We start from the raw sequence: 19,066 nt of genomic DNA, 5'->3' as shown, positions 1-19,066 counted from the left end.
CATCTGAGGACATTTTTGCATTTATCTTCAGATAGAGCAGGAGGGAGAGAGGGGGGAAGAGAGAGAAACATCGATGTGAGAGAGAGACATCGAGTGGCTGCCACCCACACAACCCCAACCAGGGCCGGAGACAAACTGCAACCGAGGTACGTGCCCTCAGCGGGAACCGAACTCGGGACTCTCTGGTCCGTGGGCTGACACTCTACCGCTGAGCCAAACTGGCCAGGGCATGTTTATTATTTACTTTACATCCTATAATATAAAAAATGTAATCTTCTACTTAAGAAGACAGTTAATTTATTTGTTTATCCATCTTTTTGTGGAAAAATATGGAATGCTTCACAGATCTGTGTGTCATCCTTGTGTAGGGGTCAAGCAAATCTCTCTGTATTGTTCCAATTTTAGTATATGTGCTGCCAAAGCGAGTACAAGATTATTTATTTTTGAGTTATCATTGTTTAATTTGTCAAACCTTAATTTTGCATTGGCTTTAGTTCATATTTAGAGAGAGTACCTCAAAATGGATACTTTTGGATACAAAATGCTCACACTCACACCAGTGATACCTTCCGGTTTCTGAACACCCTAACTTGAATTCTGATCTCTTTATGTTATAAACATTGGTTCTTGGTCGTCTTACCTGGAACAGTCATGTCCAGTCCAAGCTGAGAGACAATGGCATCGGTTTGGTCTTACGCATTTCCCACCATTTAGGCAAGGAGACTGGCAAACAGCTGGGATGAAAAAAAAAATTCATGCATTTATTTAATTAATATTTAGCAATTCTGAAGATGTCAATGAAAGCACGTAAATAAGATTTGCTCTGCTTGTGGCTACAGCCACCATCATCCCTCACAGACTATTGGCATTATGAATTTCTGCCACGGCTTGACCTCATGTTCTTTTCTTTCTTCGTTCCTTTCTTTTTTTTTTTTTGGTATGTGCCCCTGGCAGGAACTGAACCTGGGACTCTCTAGTCCGCAGGCCGATGCTCCAACCGCTGAGCCAAACCGGCCAGGGCTTCTTTTCTTTTTTATTTAATGAATTTATTTTTGTTACAGATGTTTCTCCATCCCCCCCCACCCTCCTTCTGGTCCCGCCCCACCCCCAGCATTGTTGTCTATGTCCATTGGTTATGCTTATATGTGTAAGTTCTTTGGTTTATCTCTTCCCTCCCTTCCACCCCCCTCCTCTGAAGTTTGTCAGTCTGAACCCTACTTCAATGTCTCTGGGTCTATTATGTTCATGACCTTATTTTGTTCATGATAGTCCACAAATAAGTGAGATCACGTGATACCTGTCTTTCTCTGCATTATATTCCACAAATAAGTGAGATCATGTGATACTTGTCTTTCTCTGACTGGCTTATTTCACTTAGCATAACATTCTCTAGGTCCCTCCATGTCATCTCAAAGGATAAGAGATCTTTCTTTCTTACAGCTGCATAGTACTCCATTGTGTATATGTACCACAACATTTTTATCCATTTGTCTACTGATGGACACTTGGGCTGTTTCCAGATCTTAGCTATTGTAAATAGTGCTGCTATGAACATGGGGGTACATATATTCTTTCTGATTGTTGTTCCCGGCTTCTTAGGGTATATTCCTCGAAGTGGGATCACTGTGACCTCATGTTCTGATGTGGCTCCACCTCCCTTTTTCCTTCCACACTAGTCATTTGCATATTTAAGTCCCAAGGTAAGTTCTACCTACGTATTGAAATCTTTGCTGATAACTTCAAGTCCACTGATTTTTCTCTTCTTTAATATTTTTATTTATATAACTCATTTGGCATACAGTTTTGAACTGTGAAGTTTTCACATGCTCAATTAGACTGTAAATCTCTTGAGGGAGCCAGCACTGAATTCTCTGATTGAGTCACTAGATTAGACATCAACTCTTGTGACAATACATCAGGGAACAGGTTATCTATAATAACAGATGATTCAAATGCCCTTGTGTTTGCTAGGAAACATATTTCAATACTTTTATCGGCTTTGATTGGAATTATGGAACCCGGAGTAGAGTTAAAAATTAGCCACAGATGAAACCCTGAGTGGACACCCAAAGATTTACTACGAAGATGTCTTCCTCACAAATCCAGTCTCATCACCAACGCTTCATTTGCATGAGCCTGTTTGTTCAAGAACTCAAGGATGCTAAAAACTGATCAAGACCTGACACCAGCAAGGTTCACATATGAAAGAGAAAGAAAAACTCCCCACAGGAAGAAAATGAAATGTCTGTTGATACTTGTCTTTCTCTGTCAACAGGCATCAGAGAAGGACAAGGATCACATGACCTCACTTATTTGTGGAATATAATGAACAAAATAAACTGACGAAGAAAATAGATCTAGAGACCTGGAAGTAGGGAAAAGACCGACAAACCTCAGAGGGAAGGGGGTGCGGGAGCGGGAAGAGATAAACCAAAGAACTGATACACACATATATATGTACAACCAGTGGACACAGACAACAACGTGGTGAAGGTGGGGGCATCAATGGGGGCAAAAAGGAGGGACATCTGTAATACTTCCAACAATAAAGATACATTTTTAAAAAATGCCTGTTGAGAGAAACCTGGCAATGAGAAACATTTCAGTCTCTATTTCAGCCTCATTATAGCTTGGAAAGCTTCCCCAGATGGATAGCCCCTCTTTGGAGATATAAATAGATGTTACTTCTTTAATCATTCACTCATACAATAGGGGGGAAATGCCAGCAAGCACCAGGCACTTGATAAGCAGTGGGTTGGAAGAGAGAAGACAAGAAATAAAACATGAGGCTTTGCCCTTGGGGAGCTGTCTTGGTGAGTGAACAGTAAATGTAGGTCAACAGAATGCACATATTTGCAATACAATAAACAGAAAATTATGAAACAAGTCAGGCTTAAAAATAGCAAAAATGGAACCCAATAACCCCAAATCAACTCTCCACAGACTCTGCTTACTGACACAAAGAATATGACTCCTTTTCAGGAGCACGATGAGTTAGTGGTGCCTGACTGTACTAACAAATCAGTGATGATGTCCACTTCCCCGTCCCAAAGCTTAGCATCTCCTTCCTTCCCTCGGGCATGGAGCCCCCAGTGTTCCATTCCGAGCCACCTTCTCAGGCCCTGTGTCTGCTGCACAGTCTTATTTTTCCCCCATGAAGGTTTTCCAGTGATGACCTACATATCTCTCTTTTCCATCTAGAAGTATCTTCTGGGAACCTAAACCGTCATCAAACTGCCTATCAGAGGTCTCCCTTGTACATTCTACAGGCCCCGCAAAGCAAGTCAATACTTAACTCCTTATCGAAACCTCATCCCTGCTCCTCTTGGGGTCTCTGTCTCAGTAAATGGCACCACCTTCCATTCAGGGACCCAAACTGGAAATATCGGCGTTGACTCTTCTCAGACCTTCGCTCTCACAATGAAACCCACAACCAAGCAGTGTTGATTCCCCTCCCTCATTTTGCTCAAATCCATCCTTTCGGGTTATCATTTCTCCAGACGTTATTACCTCTTACTGATTCTGCTTTGATAACTTCCTAACTGGTCTCCCTATTTATTGTCAGTCTTGCTTTCTGCTATTTTCCACACTACAGCCAAAATCATTGTTCTAAAAGCACATCTGATTCCATGCTTTTCCTGCTTAAAACCCTTCGGTGGCTTCCACTGCTCAGCAGACATAATCCAGCATCTTGAACTTGGCACTCAAGTACATTTTCTTCTGAACCTCTGCAGAGATTTTCTGTGAATCCTGCAGAACAGAGCAGGTGACATGAAGAAAGCTGACAACCCAGTCAACTCAGCTGCTCCTCTCTGCACAGGCCCCGAAAGCGTTCAGCGTTCAGACCACCTATCGGGACATTTGGAGGAATTCTTGAGAAACCTGGGAACCCTTGTTTTCACCGCCACCTTGGAATCTGAGCCCCACTCATCAATGTCCTCCAGGACTTCAAGGAGCCAAGTCGCCAAGACCACGAGCCACGAGAGGAGGCCTACCTGTGTGACAGCGGGACCCAGTCCAGCCAGGTGGGCAGGTGCACTGATAAGGGGCCACACAGCGACCGCCATTCAGACAGGGAAGAATGCATATTGCTAGAAAGGAGACCAAAAACGATTTGATGACAATACACACACTCAGATACGTTCACGAGTCCAAAAAACATTCTCCAGGAGGGGTAAAACCTTGTATGACCCATGAGAGAAGGTTCCTGTAAGTGTTGTTTATTAATCAGGACCACTGGGAAAACACAATCAGGAAAGTAACGCTGGCCCCTTGGCCTGCAGTAGGACTGATGCCAAACGCGCTCCTCTGGAGAAGGGCCACTGCAATCAATACCTGCTAAGTGCTTTGCTTTCCCTTCACAAATAAGCAGGGCGTTCTCCATTCATTCCAGTTTGAAATTTCCATCGCAAGTCACATAAAACGCTCTAAGTGGGCTTGGCTGCCTGGAGGCTCTCTCCTCGCCTTGAGTTAAATGTGAGAATGGGAGTCAGACGGGCAGTTGGCAACACATTAGTAGGGACGGGACACCTTTTTATTTCCTCGGAGCTGAGGCCTGATGGAGATGGATGGAATCAGGCCTCTCCTGCGTCCTCCACGGAAAGCATTTCTCCTACTAGAAATTACCAAGCCCCATAAAGAGGCATCGTGTGTTTAAAAGGAGAGAGGTTGGCCCTGGCCGGTTTGGCTCAGCGGTTAGAGCGTCGGCCTGCGGTCCGGAGAGACCCGGGTTCGGTTCCCGCTAAGGGCATGTACTTCAGTTGCAGTTTGTCCCTGGTCCTGGTTGGTCGTGCGGGTGGCAGCCACTCCAAAAGCATTGGCACCACCTAGGAGTTGGCTAGAAATGCAGAACCTCAGGTCCCAACCCAGATCACTGAATCTGAACCTGCATTTAACCACCTCTCCCATGATCTGTACACACATTCAAGTTTGGGAAGCCTGTTCTGACCCAGGAGGGCAGGTTCACGCTCAGGAGCTAAGCGGGGCTGTTGTTAGGGTACCCCAGGGCAAAATGTTCCCCAAGTCTTCGGACTCTTGCCATTACAGCAGGCCAAGTGTGGGAGCCCTACTTGGGAAGGAATGATTGGGGAGAAGAGAAAGGAAAGATGTAATTTCTCTTCTTTCTTCATCACCATGAGAATACTTGCTTTGGTGAGCTGTTAGTGGCCTAAATTTAATTCCATCTTATATTTTCCTTTCTAGATTAGTTGAAATAATTATACTTATAAAAGTTTTAGAATCTCATAAAATGTCTGGCCTTAGAAAAAAACTGATATAGACCAATGCCATCACATTAACGACTCTTAGTGTGATTTATATGTACACTCCCAACAAAAAATGAAATCATTTTACCCTCACATGTCTTTTTTAAGATATTAAAGCAAAGCGTGGTTTTAGACATTAAAAAACATTTAAAACCACAGAGTCACAGTCTCCTGGAAGTTCAAACTGAAATGTGAGAACCAAAATTCTATATTAATTTCCCGATACAGGAATGCCAACTTTCCTTATTTCCTTAACTGGGAAGAACCGCTCTTCACGAAAAAGGATGAATGGTGAGCAGCAAGTACAAGGTTCGGCAGTGCCGTGAACTCACGCCATGGCCGGGACGGCTGCGTACACTGAAGGACTTGAGATGAGGGAAGACAAAGGCTGGGAAACCCTCCCTTACAAGCTCCTTTCCAAGACGATCCTGAGAAACCTGGGCCAAGAGGCACGTGGAGAGGGCTCTGATGGATGTCGATGACTGTGTGTGCAGGGTCACTGCTGTTCTAGACCTCCTGAAAGGGACTGGCACACTCAGAGCAGCCCTAGCTGCTTTGTCTGGCCTGGCACAGGATAAGCAACGGACTCCCTGCCGCCAGGAAAGCCAGTTCCTAGTAACTGAGCTGGCAGCTTCCAGTCAAACCATCAGGACTCAGAGTAAGATTTGCAGCAACACTTACGTTCCTCACAGAGGCGCCCCATCCAGCCATCTGGACAGGAACAAGCATTTGGGCGTTGGCAGATACCTCCGTTCTGACATGGGAATCGACAGACAGCTGTAAAAGAAGCAGATGGTCGTACATCTAGGGAATTGTGGAAGGGTGGTTGTCAGGAAATAGGACTGCTTATTTATATTGCCCAGGGTCTCCTTGACTTAAGCCTGAAGGAAGAGAAATGAAGCTGAACCTCAAGATTTGGTTGGGGGTGAACATGAGGGGCTCAGGAAGGCCACAACGTGGCTGTCATGGTTTTAGTAATTTGGAGATTCAGGGTAGGAGGGGACAAGGTGACTTATATAAAGGATAGTCTCTGTTGATCATGACCAGGGGAATGCCCCTTTAGGAGATTTGCAAATACCCTTCCTAAGGTGGCCTTTGATGGCTAGTAGCTCTTTGGTGCTGCTACTGCCTCGGGGTATCTTAGAATAAAAGAAGAAACGAGCAAACCAACACACGACCGTCATTCTGCCTTCTCACTTTAAGTGAGACATGGGCTACTCCTGGACCGTGCCACCTCCTCAGCAACCCTCCTAAGAGAAGGCTGTACTTCCTCTTACATCCCACATGCTGGAGATCACGTATCTTATTGTTGCTTTCAGACAATCTCCTTTCTCCTGCAGTAGCCCTGGCCACTTTTGAGGTTCATATCATTCATTCATTGACTACCTTGATTCTCCCTGCCCCTACATGTCATTAAAGACGTTGCCCCCCCCCAATCCAAATCTGATTATTGTCCATAGGGCCACGTGGACAATCCATCCAACAACTTGATTATTCTTTTTGTTCCTTAGATATGTCTATCTTGTTTGCTAGCATAGTTCCTAACTTTCAGTAAATATTTGTAGAGTGAATGGAATAGTTATTATGATTTGTAAAAAAATTATTAGGAAAGTGTAAGTTTTAGAAGGACATACTGGAATACCTCATTATCTACTTCTTTCTACTTAAAACATTTTTTTTCTTTACTGATTTTAGAGAAAGAAGGGAGAAGGAGAGAGAGAGATAGAAACATCAATGAGAGAGAACATCGACTGGCCGCCTCCTGCATGCCTCCCCCGGGGGATCAGGCCCACAACCTGGGCATATGCCCTGATCAGGAATCGAACTGGCGACCTCTTGGTTCATGGGTCGATGCTCAACCAATGAGCCACACTGGCCAGGTTCTTTCTATTTTTTAGAATTTCAAGCATAGAACCTTTTTATTCCCCCAAGAAGATTTTATTGAATGCACACAAAACATTCATCCTTGGGTTTGAAAATTCCATCCAGTAAGTAAAGAGACAGAAGTGCTCCTGTCACCAACCTGAGCATGGCCAGGGAGACCATGGTACGAGGGGTCTGCTTCCCTGGGACCGCCTGGTACCTCTTGTTTTATACTCTGCCCACTGGGTGGGCGACCCCATCTCCTACGGGTCTTGGGGTCTGCCTAGGATGGTTGGGCAGAATAGGAATCTATGCTGAAACACCTGAGTGTTTCTGCCTCGTGGCGCAGACATGACTCAGCTCCCCTTAGCAGCTAAGAATACTCCTGAGATTTGGAGAGACAACTAGCCCGAGGATCGATGATTAACTCAGGAAGGGACTGTGTGCTGGGCCAGAGTTCTGTGTGCAAGCTTTCAAAACTCAAACCCATGAAGTAAAACAAACAAACAAAAAATTGCACAGATGTTAAAATGTAAAGACAGGGAAAAAAAAAAATAGCATGCATGCTAGTTGCTGTCCATATCAGATTTCCAGATACATTTCCCTGTGGCTTCACTAAGAAATAACCATTCAAATGCCCCTTACCTCTACAAATAGGAGGTGATGTCCAGTTTCCACTTTCTAGGCAAACACTCCTTAGGGAACCCTCCAACATGTATCCACTGTAACATGAGTAGGTGATCATGTCCCCATACTGATAATGAACGCCTCGAGCAATTGCGTTTTGTACATGAGTTGGTGGACCACATGATATTTCTATAGGAAAACAAAACAACAATTAAGCCTGTGCTAATCCAGCCAATAGATGGAAAAGAACACAGTCACATTTCTAAGGCTGAATTAATTAATTAGAAAAAAATGTTTTAATTGATTTTTTAGAGAGGAAGCGAAAGAGAGATAGAAACATCGATTTGAGAGAGATACATCGATTGGCTGCCTCCTGCACGCCTCCTACTGGGAATTGAGCCCACAACTGGGGCATGTGCCCTGACCGAGAATCAAACCAGGACCTCTCAGTCCATGGGACGACGCTCAATCCACTGAGCCACACTGGCTGGGAAAGACTGAGTTAATTTAAAGAGCACACACACACAAATACATAAAGGCAACATTTCACCTATAAATATCTAAGAGATACCAGGAACTAAAAGCATAATTTGCTGCTGTCTGGAAAAATTAGATGTGCAAGATCAAAAGTTTTGTCTTCTGATTCAAATGTTGAAGCTGAGCTGCTTTATACTCAAGGCAAGACATCTGTCGGAGACCAAGAATGTGCGCTGGTAATTTGCCAAAGGTGCGGCTGCAAGAGAACTTCAGGGCAGGCTGCTTATCAAATCAGAAGAGAGGAAGCATGAGGATTACTTGCATCCATTATTTTAGAATAAACATCATTCATCATAGTACTGCACATTCCATCCAGGCTGTTTCATTAGTGCCTGCAACCGAGCCAGGCATGCAACGGACGCCTGATACATATTTGAAAAGTCAGTGAATGAATGAATATTGTCTCTGGCCTAGAGATACTGCATTTACACACCTTGATGAGGTTTATGACATTCAAGGTGTCACATTAACTTTCCTCTTTTCAAGTCTGTAAAGCAGTGACTCTCTACTTTTGGAATGTGTTTGAATGATAATGCTATCTTTTAAAAGCAACATGTATCACATATTTAAATAAAAAGTGTTTATAACGCATTTTGCTTTGAGAATTTTACGAGAAGCCTTGAGATAACTAGAGCTGTGCTGGGGCGGTTCACAAGTCAAGGACTGGACTGGAGTCAGGACTCGCGTCGTATCCAGTTTGTGCAAGTCTAACTTGAACGGATCTTCATAAACTGGCTTCTAAAATGCTACGGAGGGGTCATGATACTGTTGAAAACTTTTCAGAGAGGATGATCAATTTGTATCATCCTTTAAAATTTTTTTTTTCCTTCCAAGGTGGATAAAAATATTCATTCAATTAGTTGGATATCAAATGTGTAATTAATGCCTATTGTGTATCAGAAACTGGAAAGAAATAAATGGTGAAAATGCTGTCCCTTTTCTCAGACAAGAGGGGAAAGACAAAGAATGTTGAAATACAACTTGGAAAGAGCTGTATTCGAGCCCTGGATCTTGTGCTGTAGAATAAACCAGTAACTAAACTGAATTACTTACAGTGAATGTAAACTAGTAATGTAATAGCAGTTACGATGACTAAGTTGAACGTAACTGATTACACTTAGGATTGGCAGGGACGAATCTCACTGAAAGTGGCTTGTGGCCTGGGCTATGAAGCTTGAGTGGATCGGGGGAAAGAGTGTCCAGGCTGGCGGAGCAGCATGTCACATGGTCATGGAGAGCTGACTGTGGTTCATACACATGGTTATCACAGCACGGGCTTCAGACCCCCTCTATGGGAACCACCTTGGCTTCTCATTAAAAATGCACATTTCTGGGGTTTCTAGCTAAGAGTCTGCATCTTACGTACTTTCCCTGGGCGATTCTCATGCACATTAAATTTTAATCCCTGATTTATAGGAATACATAACAGGAGGGGGTGAGAAAAAGTGAGGAAATGGCTGCTTGGGTTCTTCAGGCAAGATGCTTTGTTCTAAGCCGAAGACAGCGGGCTGTCAGTTGAAAATTCAAGGACTGGGCCCAGCTGGTGTTGCTCAGTGATTTGTGCATCATCCTATGGACTGAGAAGTCCCTGTTCGATTCCTGGTCAGGGCACATGCCCAGGTTATGGGCTTGATCCCCAGTAGGGGACATGCAGGAGGCGGCCAATTAATGTTTCTCCCTCACATTGATGATTTTATCTCTCCTGTCCTCTCTCTCTAAAAAGTCAATTAAATAAACATTGGGAAAAAAAGAAAATTCAAGGACTTGGGCTAATGGGCTATTGGTGTATCTCTTATTATAAGGAGATATTGCTAATACATATCAATCACTCATTCTTCAAAACAAACCTGTAAGATAGGTATTGGTGCTGTTAACATGAGAGCCTTAAGGTTCAGAGAATTTAGGGTGCTAGCATACGTTTAGAGTTGGAAAGTTGTGGGGGACAGAATTCAAACCCAGGTCTTCTCCGACTCCAGATTCCCCACGGCCTTCGTACCCACATTTCTTATCTCATTAAGTGGGGTGCAAGTGTTCTGGGGTGCAAGCGTTCTGGAGATTCAGGCCGTTGCAGGCGCGATTGATTCGGATACTCTGTAGCCCAGTGCCTTGCATCTGTTAGTCTCAAGGCATATTTGTTAACTGATTGCTGCAGAGGGAGTACCTTGGACTACAGGAAGCCTGGAGGGCAGGATGTTGGGCAGGGGAGATGTTTTAAGTGTAGAAAGTGTCTGGAGTTACCATGAGGGTCTCGCTAGTGTGGTTCAGTGGATTGAGTGTCATCCTACGGACTGAGAGCTCAAAGCTGATTGATGTTTCTCTCTCACATCGAGGTTTCTATCTCTCCCTTCCTCTCTCTAAAAAATCGATTAAAACATTTATTTTTTCCTGAGTTATCACGAGGCAACAAGAGATGCTGCCGGACTGCATGGCATCTGTCCACCGGGTGCCAGCCGGAGTCTCACACTGTGGTTCCACACCGCAGTACTGCCATCAGCCCGGGAACCTGTTAGAAACGGAAATTCTCAGGCCTCATCCCAGACCAACCGAGTCAGAAACACCGGGCCGCTGGCGGGTGGCGCGGCAGGAATGTGCTTGTAAGAAGCCTTCTAGGTGGTTCTATGCAGGCGCAAGTTTGAGAACCACGGTGGAATAATGTTTGTATTGCAAAGCATTCCTAGCTGATTAAAGGATAGTTTGGGGACTCTGACAATATGGAGAGAAATCATATTTTTGATTTAACAAAGGAAGATTTACTCTTAGAACAGCACACTTCAAAAATCTGCAGTGACTTCTGGTCAGGTCCGTGTTCACCAAACTCTGGGAACTTTCCTTTTAATGTTTGAAATTCAAAGGTCTTTTAATAGGAATTTTTAAACCGTCAACACAGGAGCTGATAAGCATGACAAGGCAGAGATCTAAACATCTACCATCAAGTGACTGCAAATAGTCTCACAAAGGGGAGAAAGCTCTGAACTAACGCAGGAGACTGGATTCCCGCCGACTTACTTTCACATCTGGCGCTTGTCTGCGTCCACGTCTCGTCCGGGCTGCAGGTGATGACACCTTGGCCGTGGAGCAGGAAGCCTTCTCTGCACCTGATGGACACTTTCTGATCCACATAAAACTCCTTTTCGGAAAGTAGAGCATTCTCAGGAATGACAAAAGGGACGGGGCATGGATTTGCTGTTAAAAAGAAAAGAAAATGCTTATTGATATTTCCCCTTTTCATCATCTATTTCTTGGAAGGCAGGCTGTAAGCCCTATAGGAGCTGCGTTCTCAGTGATGATAATATAAAGCTTAAAAACATAGAGCTTGAGCCCTGGCCGGGTTGTTCAGTGGTAAGAGTGCTGGCCCGCGCACTGAAGGTCAAGGACCTGTACCTGGGTTGCAGGTTCGATCCCAGGCCCCGGTTGGGGTGCGTGCAGGAAGCAACCAACGGATGTGTCTCTCTCGCGTCAATGTTTCTCATTCTCTTAGATGTGTCTGATGAACCAGGGACTCTGCAGACACATCTAAGTGAGTTGAGTATCACGTTAGACCCACACTACTTGAAACAGGGTATCAGAACTTAAATTATGGAGTTTGCAAGGCTCACTGACAAAAATGGATTCATTTTTCTAGGTCCACAGGAAAAAACGGGAAATGATAACAGAAGGATTTCTTACTGCAAATGTGTGAAACACACATCAACACACATTTCAAGCGATTTCAGTTGTTTTGATTTTCAGTGGGCACAAAGAAGCCTTTGTGAGGGAGGCAGTCACCAGCTGAATCTGAGTTACTGAGTTACAGCACTTTAACAGTAACCAGAGCTTCCTCTTCCTCAATTAATACTTTGCTCACAAATATTGTTTTCACTCCAGTGATTATAATGAATTACCTTTATGCACTATGTTTATATACACCTTACTAATTGCACATTAAATAGATTTTCCTTTTTCACCCCTTTCATATTCCTAGGCAAATTCATTATATATACATTTATGTCAAGTCTTTTCCATTAAGTTGCATTTTCTCTTAGTGCCTGGAACTTGTAATCAGCCACGGCATCGGATAAAAGCTGGTTCTTAGACCAGATATTTGAGAAAACACAAGCAGGTTTTTAAAAAAGCCACCGAATGTCTGGGTTGGGTATGCACAGACTGCTTTCCCTGGGCCAGTCTCACTATCAGCGAGTTTCTTCTCTGTTGTAGACATCTGGGGAACTCATCACCACACCGAATCTGAGAAGAACCTCTCCGCAAGTCAACACACACGTTTGCAGTGAGGCGCTGGGTGGCTCCAAGTCCGGTTGGCGGTGCAGTGTGCCTCAGGTGACCCCTCCAGGCTGTAGCCTCTGTTGCAGGAGTACACTACCCTGGGGCCAGTGGCGGTATTTTCAACCTCAGCTTTCCCGTTCAGAAACGCAACTGGAGCTTCACAGCTGGTCTCTAAAAAGGAAAACAACAACAACAACAAAAAGGAAAGCCTTAGATTGCATGTTTCTCCCAATCCTCTTTCCTTCTTTTGCTGCATTTGCTGAAGTTACTCCATGCACTGTATACAACAGTACAGCCCACTCACACGTGAGGCACAGGGATGCCCGCGGAAGGAGTGCACACACATAAGTTTCGCATTAGTACATGCAGGCAATCAAGGACTGCTATTTGCCCAGCGGACTCTGGCTGTCTTTATGTACATCGCCACGTTTTGCTGTTCATAAGGCTGGAGGTGTGGACAAGCAGGTGGGGAAAACAAAGGGATTCTCATTTGCTAAGTTGTTTCCATGGCCAAGAACTTCCCAGACATTATCAAATTTACATCTTACTACCAGAGTTGCTCAGAAAAAATACAGACTGTCAGTTAAATTTAAACATCAGATAAACAACGAATACACTTTTAGAATAAGTATGCCCCAAATATTGCATGGGACGTATTTATATTGAAAGTCATTTAAAATCTGAAGTTTAAATGTAACTGGGTGTCCTTTTGTGTTTGTTGGTTTTGTTGGCTACATTTACATCCTTACAACTCTGAGATGATCTCATTTCACAGTTGAAGAAAATGGAGGCTCAGAGAGGTGAAATCATTTAATCAAGGTCAAACTGCTCGTAAAGAGAGAGAAAAGATAAAATTGTTAGAAGGTAAAATATAATAGAAAATCATGAGCTTGGACAAAAATTCAGATAAGGAACATTTTATTTTTTATCCTCACCTGAGGACATTTTTCCACTTTCTGTTCAGATAAAGTGGGAGAAAGAGAGAGAGAGAGAGAGAGAAACATTGACATGAAAGGGACACATTGAATGGCTGCCTCCCGCACGACCCAACCACGGCCAAATAAGGTACATGCCCTTAGCGGGAACTGAACCCAGGTCTCCCTGGACCGCAGGCTGACACTCTAAGTGCTGAGCCAAACTGGCCAGGGTAAAGGACCATTTTATACGGCTTCTTTGGATATAGACTCTGTAAACTGATGGCTAGTTTTAGTGTAGTTACAAAGCACAGTTTTGCACCTGTGAGAAATGTCATTAACGGGGATGTGCTAGGATAGCAGGACCATCCTTTCTAGAACCTTAAAAAAAAGGGTTTGAGTCTTAATTTGATGATGTTGGCGAAGGTAGCAGAGGTGGTCGGGATCAGTGCTTCTCAGCTTGAGCTGCGCATCAGCGTCCTTGGGAAGCTTTATGCTGAGGGCCTTGTCCCAGACCAAATGAATCAGAATCTCTGTTGTGGCCTCGATTTTGACATTTTAAAAGAATTCCCCAAATGATTCTAATGCTGATTTAGTATTATGAGACACTGGATTAGATGCTAACTGACTTCTTTTGGCTTCTTTCAGCCTGGTGATTACTGGGACCATGGATAGCAGCACTATTTACAATAGCTAAGATCTGGAAACAATCCAAGTGTCCATCAGCAGATGAGTGGATTAAAAAGCTGTGGTACATGTACACAATGGAATACTATGCAGCTGTAAGAAAGCAAGATCTCTTATCCTTTGAGATGGCATGGAAGGACCTGGAGAGTATTATGCTAAGTGAAACAAGCCAAGCAGAGAAAGACAAATATCACATGATCTCACTTATTTGTGGAATATAATGAACTAAACAAACTGCTGAACAAAATTAACCCACAGACATGGAGGTGGGGTACAGGCTGACAAGCCTCAGAGGAGGGGAGGTTGGGGGGGAAGATAAACCACAGAACTTACATGCATGTAAGCATGAGCAATTAACATAGACAATAAAGCTGGGGATGTGGTGGGGGGTAAGGGAGGAGGGTGCTAATGGGGGAAAAATGAGAAACATCTGTAACAAAAACAAATTAATAAAAAAAAAATTAAAAAAACAACAACAACAACTGTGACTGTACCCTGGAATCACCAGGGAGCTTTAAAAACATTGAAGTTTGTCAGTCTGAACACTACTTCTGTGACAAACTTCAGAGGAGGGGGCTGGCGGGAGGGAAGAGATAAACCAAAGAACTTATGCGTGTAAGCATAACCAGTGGACACAGACAACAATGCTGGGGATGGGATGGGGGAACGGGAGGAGGGTGTCAATGGGGGAAAAAGGAGAAACATCTGTAACAAAAATAAATTAATTAAATTAAAAAAAATATTGATGTGGGGTCCCACCCTCAGAGATTGGCCCTAACTGCCACAGGGTGCAGACTGGGCAAGGGGTTTTCCAAAGCTCCCCAGGATATGCCAATGTGTGGAAGGCCAAAAACCACAGGTCCGAGGCATTGCTTCTCAATCTGTAGTGCACACAGGAATCATGTACGGATTTTGTTAAAATGCCAGTTTTGATTTAGTAGGACTGGGGTGTGGCCTGAGGTTCTGCATTTCTAGCAAGATCCCAGGTACTACTGATGCTGCTGGTCCTGTGGGCACCCTTTGAGAAGCACAGTCTAGGGAATCCTGCAGACTGAACAGGCTTCCCTGAAGTCTGATGGATACAGATATCAATATATTTAATAAATTAATAAATATTATACAAGAATCTTTCAAATCAGAAAGCTTAGTATGAGCACTATTTTTCCCAGGAAAAAAAAGCACACAATGAAGTATATCAAAATACCAATAGCTTTTATCCCTGAGTGGTGGGATTAGAACTATTATTTTCTTTTTGCTTACTTGTGTTTTCTATTTTTATTTTTATTTTTATTTTTGCAAAGAACTTGTATCACTCATTTAATAATTAGAAAGAAAAAGAGAAGAAAACCACAGAAAGTAATAGGATTCAGTAGAGCCTTTAATTATCGCGCATTTCAGAGAGAGAAACCACACTAACCATGTCATTGTAGTTTGACTTACACTTGCAAACTGAAACAGTGCCTTCATGGTTTCAACGCAGGGGTACACGTTTCCTTCTCACGCCCTGTTCCCCTCCCCTGCTCAGACACACAGACTTTTTGATTATAAGCAGTTGAGATAAAAATGCTATTATCAGGAATGCCCAGTGATGCCTTTCTGTGACTTGAGATGTTACTCAATATTTAAAAACAATATTTTTCTATGTAATGTTTATATGAATTTATATGACTTTTTGAGAACTAAAAGAAATCATATATCCTCCACTGAGTTTCTTTTTTTTTTTTTTAATCCTCACCCGAGGACATTTTTCCATTTTTTGTACAGATAGAGTGGGAGGGAGAGAGAGGAAGGGAGAGAGAGGGAAACATCGATGTGAAAGAGACACATCGAGTGGCTGCCACCCGCACGACCAACCAGGGCAGGGGACAAACTGCAACCAAGGTACGTGCCCTTAGCGGGAACCGAACCCAGGTCTCTCCAGACCGCAGGCGGACGCTCCAACCGCTGAGCCAAACCGGCCAGGGCCCTCCACTGAGTTTCAACCATATAATATTTCTTAAAAAGACTTAAGATTTCTATATACATAAAATCAACTGATGAATCTACCCCAGAAGATACGGTTGAAATGACAGTGAGCAAAGATTCAAGCACCCTGAGTCCCAGGGACAGCTCTACCGCCCAGTTAATTTATGACACTGGACGGTCCACATCGCCTCTCTTAGCCCCTTTACTCGTTTAGCAGGATGAATGAATCTTTCCCATCTTGTTGTGGTCCGACCTGGTCCAGGTGGATCGCCTGAAAGGCTGCTCAGACTAGATTGTTTAAGAGGCCCCTTCTAGTTCAAAGATTTGATGACTCCCCCAGGATTATTAAGAGGAAAAAATATTTAAAAGCTTTCCACACTGATTGATGTGTAATTATTGTGTCTAAATACACTGTCTTTTGGCAGAGGAATCATATGGGCCTTATACTGAAATAAAGTCATGTCGATTAACCCACATCTTGTTAAATACATTAAGGTCTTTCCATAAGATGAGTCAGAGTAAAATTCCATGAAAAATACGAATATTCACTTATTTGACACTTGGGCCAATATCACTTTAAGAAGATGTCAGTATTGGTCAGTACTGTCACCCAAACCCAACAGATCTCAGCTTTCTAATTGATCATTATTTGGGGAGAAATCCACACAATGCAAATAAACTCAGTAGTTAATTATTATCTAAACAAAACGTTTGCCATTCCAGAGTCAGTCATGGTGTGCTCTATCCCAACGTAATCATTAATCTCAGCTCTGGTTTTTGACCCTTTTATTGGTTTGGTGTCCTTCAGCAAAAGTCCACAGTAAATTGCTTATATATTACAAAACTGATTTATGAAAACACTATCATCTCATCATTACTCTGCGTCCTCAGTATCATTTCTGGGACTGCTCAGTGTCACTTGACTTACGTTTGCACGTTGCGACCCCTCCACTCCACTGTCTGTTCTCCTGGCAGAAACGTTCAACGTTCCCCTGTGAAGCAAGGGAAAAAGGCCATTGACGAGATCGTGACTCCACAGTGAACAGAGAGTAAGGGAACGCAAAGCAATTCGAATCTCTCAGCATCGGAGCGCGAAATAAATTCATTAAGTCAATATTGTTTAAGAGGTCGATTTAGATTTGTAAAAATGTTTCAGCAAATGACTTCAAAATGCATACCCTGGCTGACTAGTATAATTAAGCGGCAGACAACTAGCTATAACCTACAGTAAAGACTGAAGAATGTGTTTGAAATGTCAAAGAGCTGTATTTGCTTAGTATATTTTAAAATTATTTTGAGTTGAATCTATTTTTCAATACCTGAAGGGTACAGCAAAGAATAAAATTGTTTTTTTTTGTTTGTACATCCTTGAACATGACACATGGCAAGATATTTTATTGGGATGAGGATTGCATTTTTCAACAATGTAATTTCTCCTAGATCAACTTAACCTATTAAGGGCCCAAGCATTTAAAATTTTAAATATTTTGGGTAAAATCTTTCCAAAATTTACTTCCCTGCCTTGTGAAATAGAGTAAATATAATTTACTTGAAAATTTATTTATAATTATTATACTGAATATACTTTTTGTATATTTTTTAGTAACCCGTTATCCTTGGGGGGAGGTATACAGGCTGTTTGCCCCCTATAGGTATTACAGCACGGTTCTTTGATTTCTGGTTATAATTTTATGAATCTGCTTCTTCTTTCTTATCTTTTATGGTAACCATCAATATTCATAATGATAAACCCTTTACACACTTTAAATTCCTAATCTATGGAATAATCAATAAGATTCAATAAATAAAATGTTGTAACATTATGTGTTTAAAAAAAAGATCAGGTTCTAAGTAATGTATGAAGGGGCTTGACTCTAAATCAAATATATGAATTTCAGCATATGAATTTTGATACATGTTTTTCATTGTTCAGAGCCCTTTGGCTATCTCACCCTCTTGAAATTGTGTCCTAAATTAGCAAGATACTGGAAAAGAACCTATATCGCCTCTACTTTGTGTTGTTTTTTTTTTATCCTCACCCGAGGACATTTTTCCATTTTTGTTCAGGTAGAGTGGGAGGAAGAGAGAGAAAAACATCAACGTGAAAGGGACACATCGAGTGGTTGCCACCCACACGACCCTACCAGGGCCAGGGACAAACTGCAACCGAGGTACATGCCCTTAGCAGGAACCAAACCCGGGTCTCTCTGGACTGCAGGTCAAAGCTCTAACTGCTGAGCCAAACTGGCCAGGGCTCTACTTTGGTTTTTATCTGGATTGACTGATGCCTTTCACCCTTATTTGTCTATTCAAAGGCATTCTCTCTGAGCTTTCAGATTAATTACGAATAAATCTTTACCTGTTAAAATTCCACTGACTTTGATGGAAGGATACTGTTCTGGCTTTCCAGAAAAAGAATTCATTCTATAAAAGTAAATATTCCTTAAAATATACATGCATTATTTTCTTCTTATTGAAAAACTGACATGTATTCATTATAGAAAGTTTGAAAAATATAAAAAGAAAATTAGAAGGTTTTCTAGAATTCTTCATCCAGAGATAAACACCATTAATATTTGCTACACTTTTTCTAGGCTTATATACTTTTGCATGCACAGAAAAATATACTATTCTGGTTTGTAAATTACTTTTTATTAACTTTGAGAAAGGATACGGCAAGCCATAAAAGGCAGCTAACTCCCCAACTGTGTGGGTTCTTCCAGAGTAGACTATACTCAAGTAGTTAATTTTAATTAATAGTTTAATATTTTCCCCAGTACTATTTTTCCTTGTTCTCTTTCCTCTTATAATTTGAATAATAACATTGTGTTTTGACTAGGTTGATTTTTATGTCAGTAAAAACTCAAATCTGTTTTTTGTAACTACTGATGTAAAAAATCAAACACCATCTGTTGGCTCTCTCCTCAGAAGGCTGCGCATTTTATCATG

General features: G+C 42.4%; 1 protein-coding gene and 1 non-coding gene across 2 annotated transcripts in view; both read right to left on the bottom strand.

Moving 5' to 3' along the window:
- SVEP1 (sushi, von Willebrand factor type A, EGF and pentraxin domain containing 1) overlaps positions 1–19,066 on the bottom strand; it is a 181,993-nt gene that overhangs the window by 4,509 nt on the left and 158,418 nt on the right. Inside the window, exons 41-47 of the mRNA XM_036260999.1 lie at positions 17,046–17,109; positions 12,549–12,722; positions 11,298–11,474; positions 7,773–7,943; positions 5,946–6,041; positions 3,996–4,091; positions 641–734 (exon numbers count right to left, since the gene is read on the bottom strand). Coding sequence (XP_036116892.1) covers positions 641–734; positions 3,996–4,091; positions 5,946–6,041; positions 7,773–7,943; positions 11,298–11,474; positions 12,549–12,722; positions 17,046–17,109 — 872 coding nt within the window. The remainder of the gene's footprint in view (positions 1–640; positions 735–3,995; positions 4,092–5,945; positions 6,042–7,772; positions 7,944–11,297; positions 11,475–12,548; positions 12,723–17,045; positions 17,110–19,066) is intronic.
- Positions 324–429, bottom strand: LOC118630304. The gene has a single exon (XR_004959554.1). It is a non-coding gene; the product is annotated as a U6 spliceosomal RNA (small nuclear RNA).

This window comes from Molossus molossus, unplaced genomic scaffold, assembly GCF_014108415.1.
Source record: "Molossus molossus isolate mMolMol1 unplaced genomic scaffold, mMolMol1.p scaffold_m16_p_14, whole genome shotgun sequence".
Classification (NCBI taxonomy): Eukaryota; Metazoa; Chordata; class Mammalia; order Chiroptera; family Molossidae; genus Molossus; species Molossus molossus.
The sequence above is the reverse complement of the archived record's forward strand: the minus strand, read 5'-3'. Positions and strand labels throughout refer to the sequence as shown.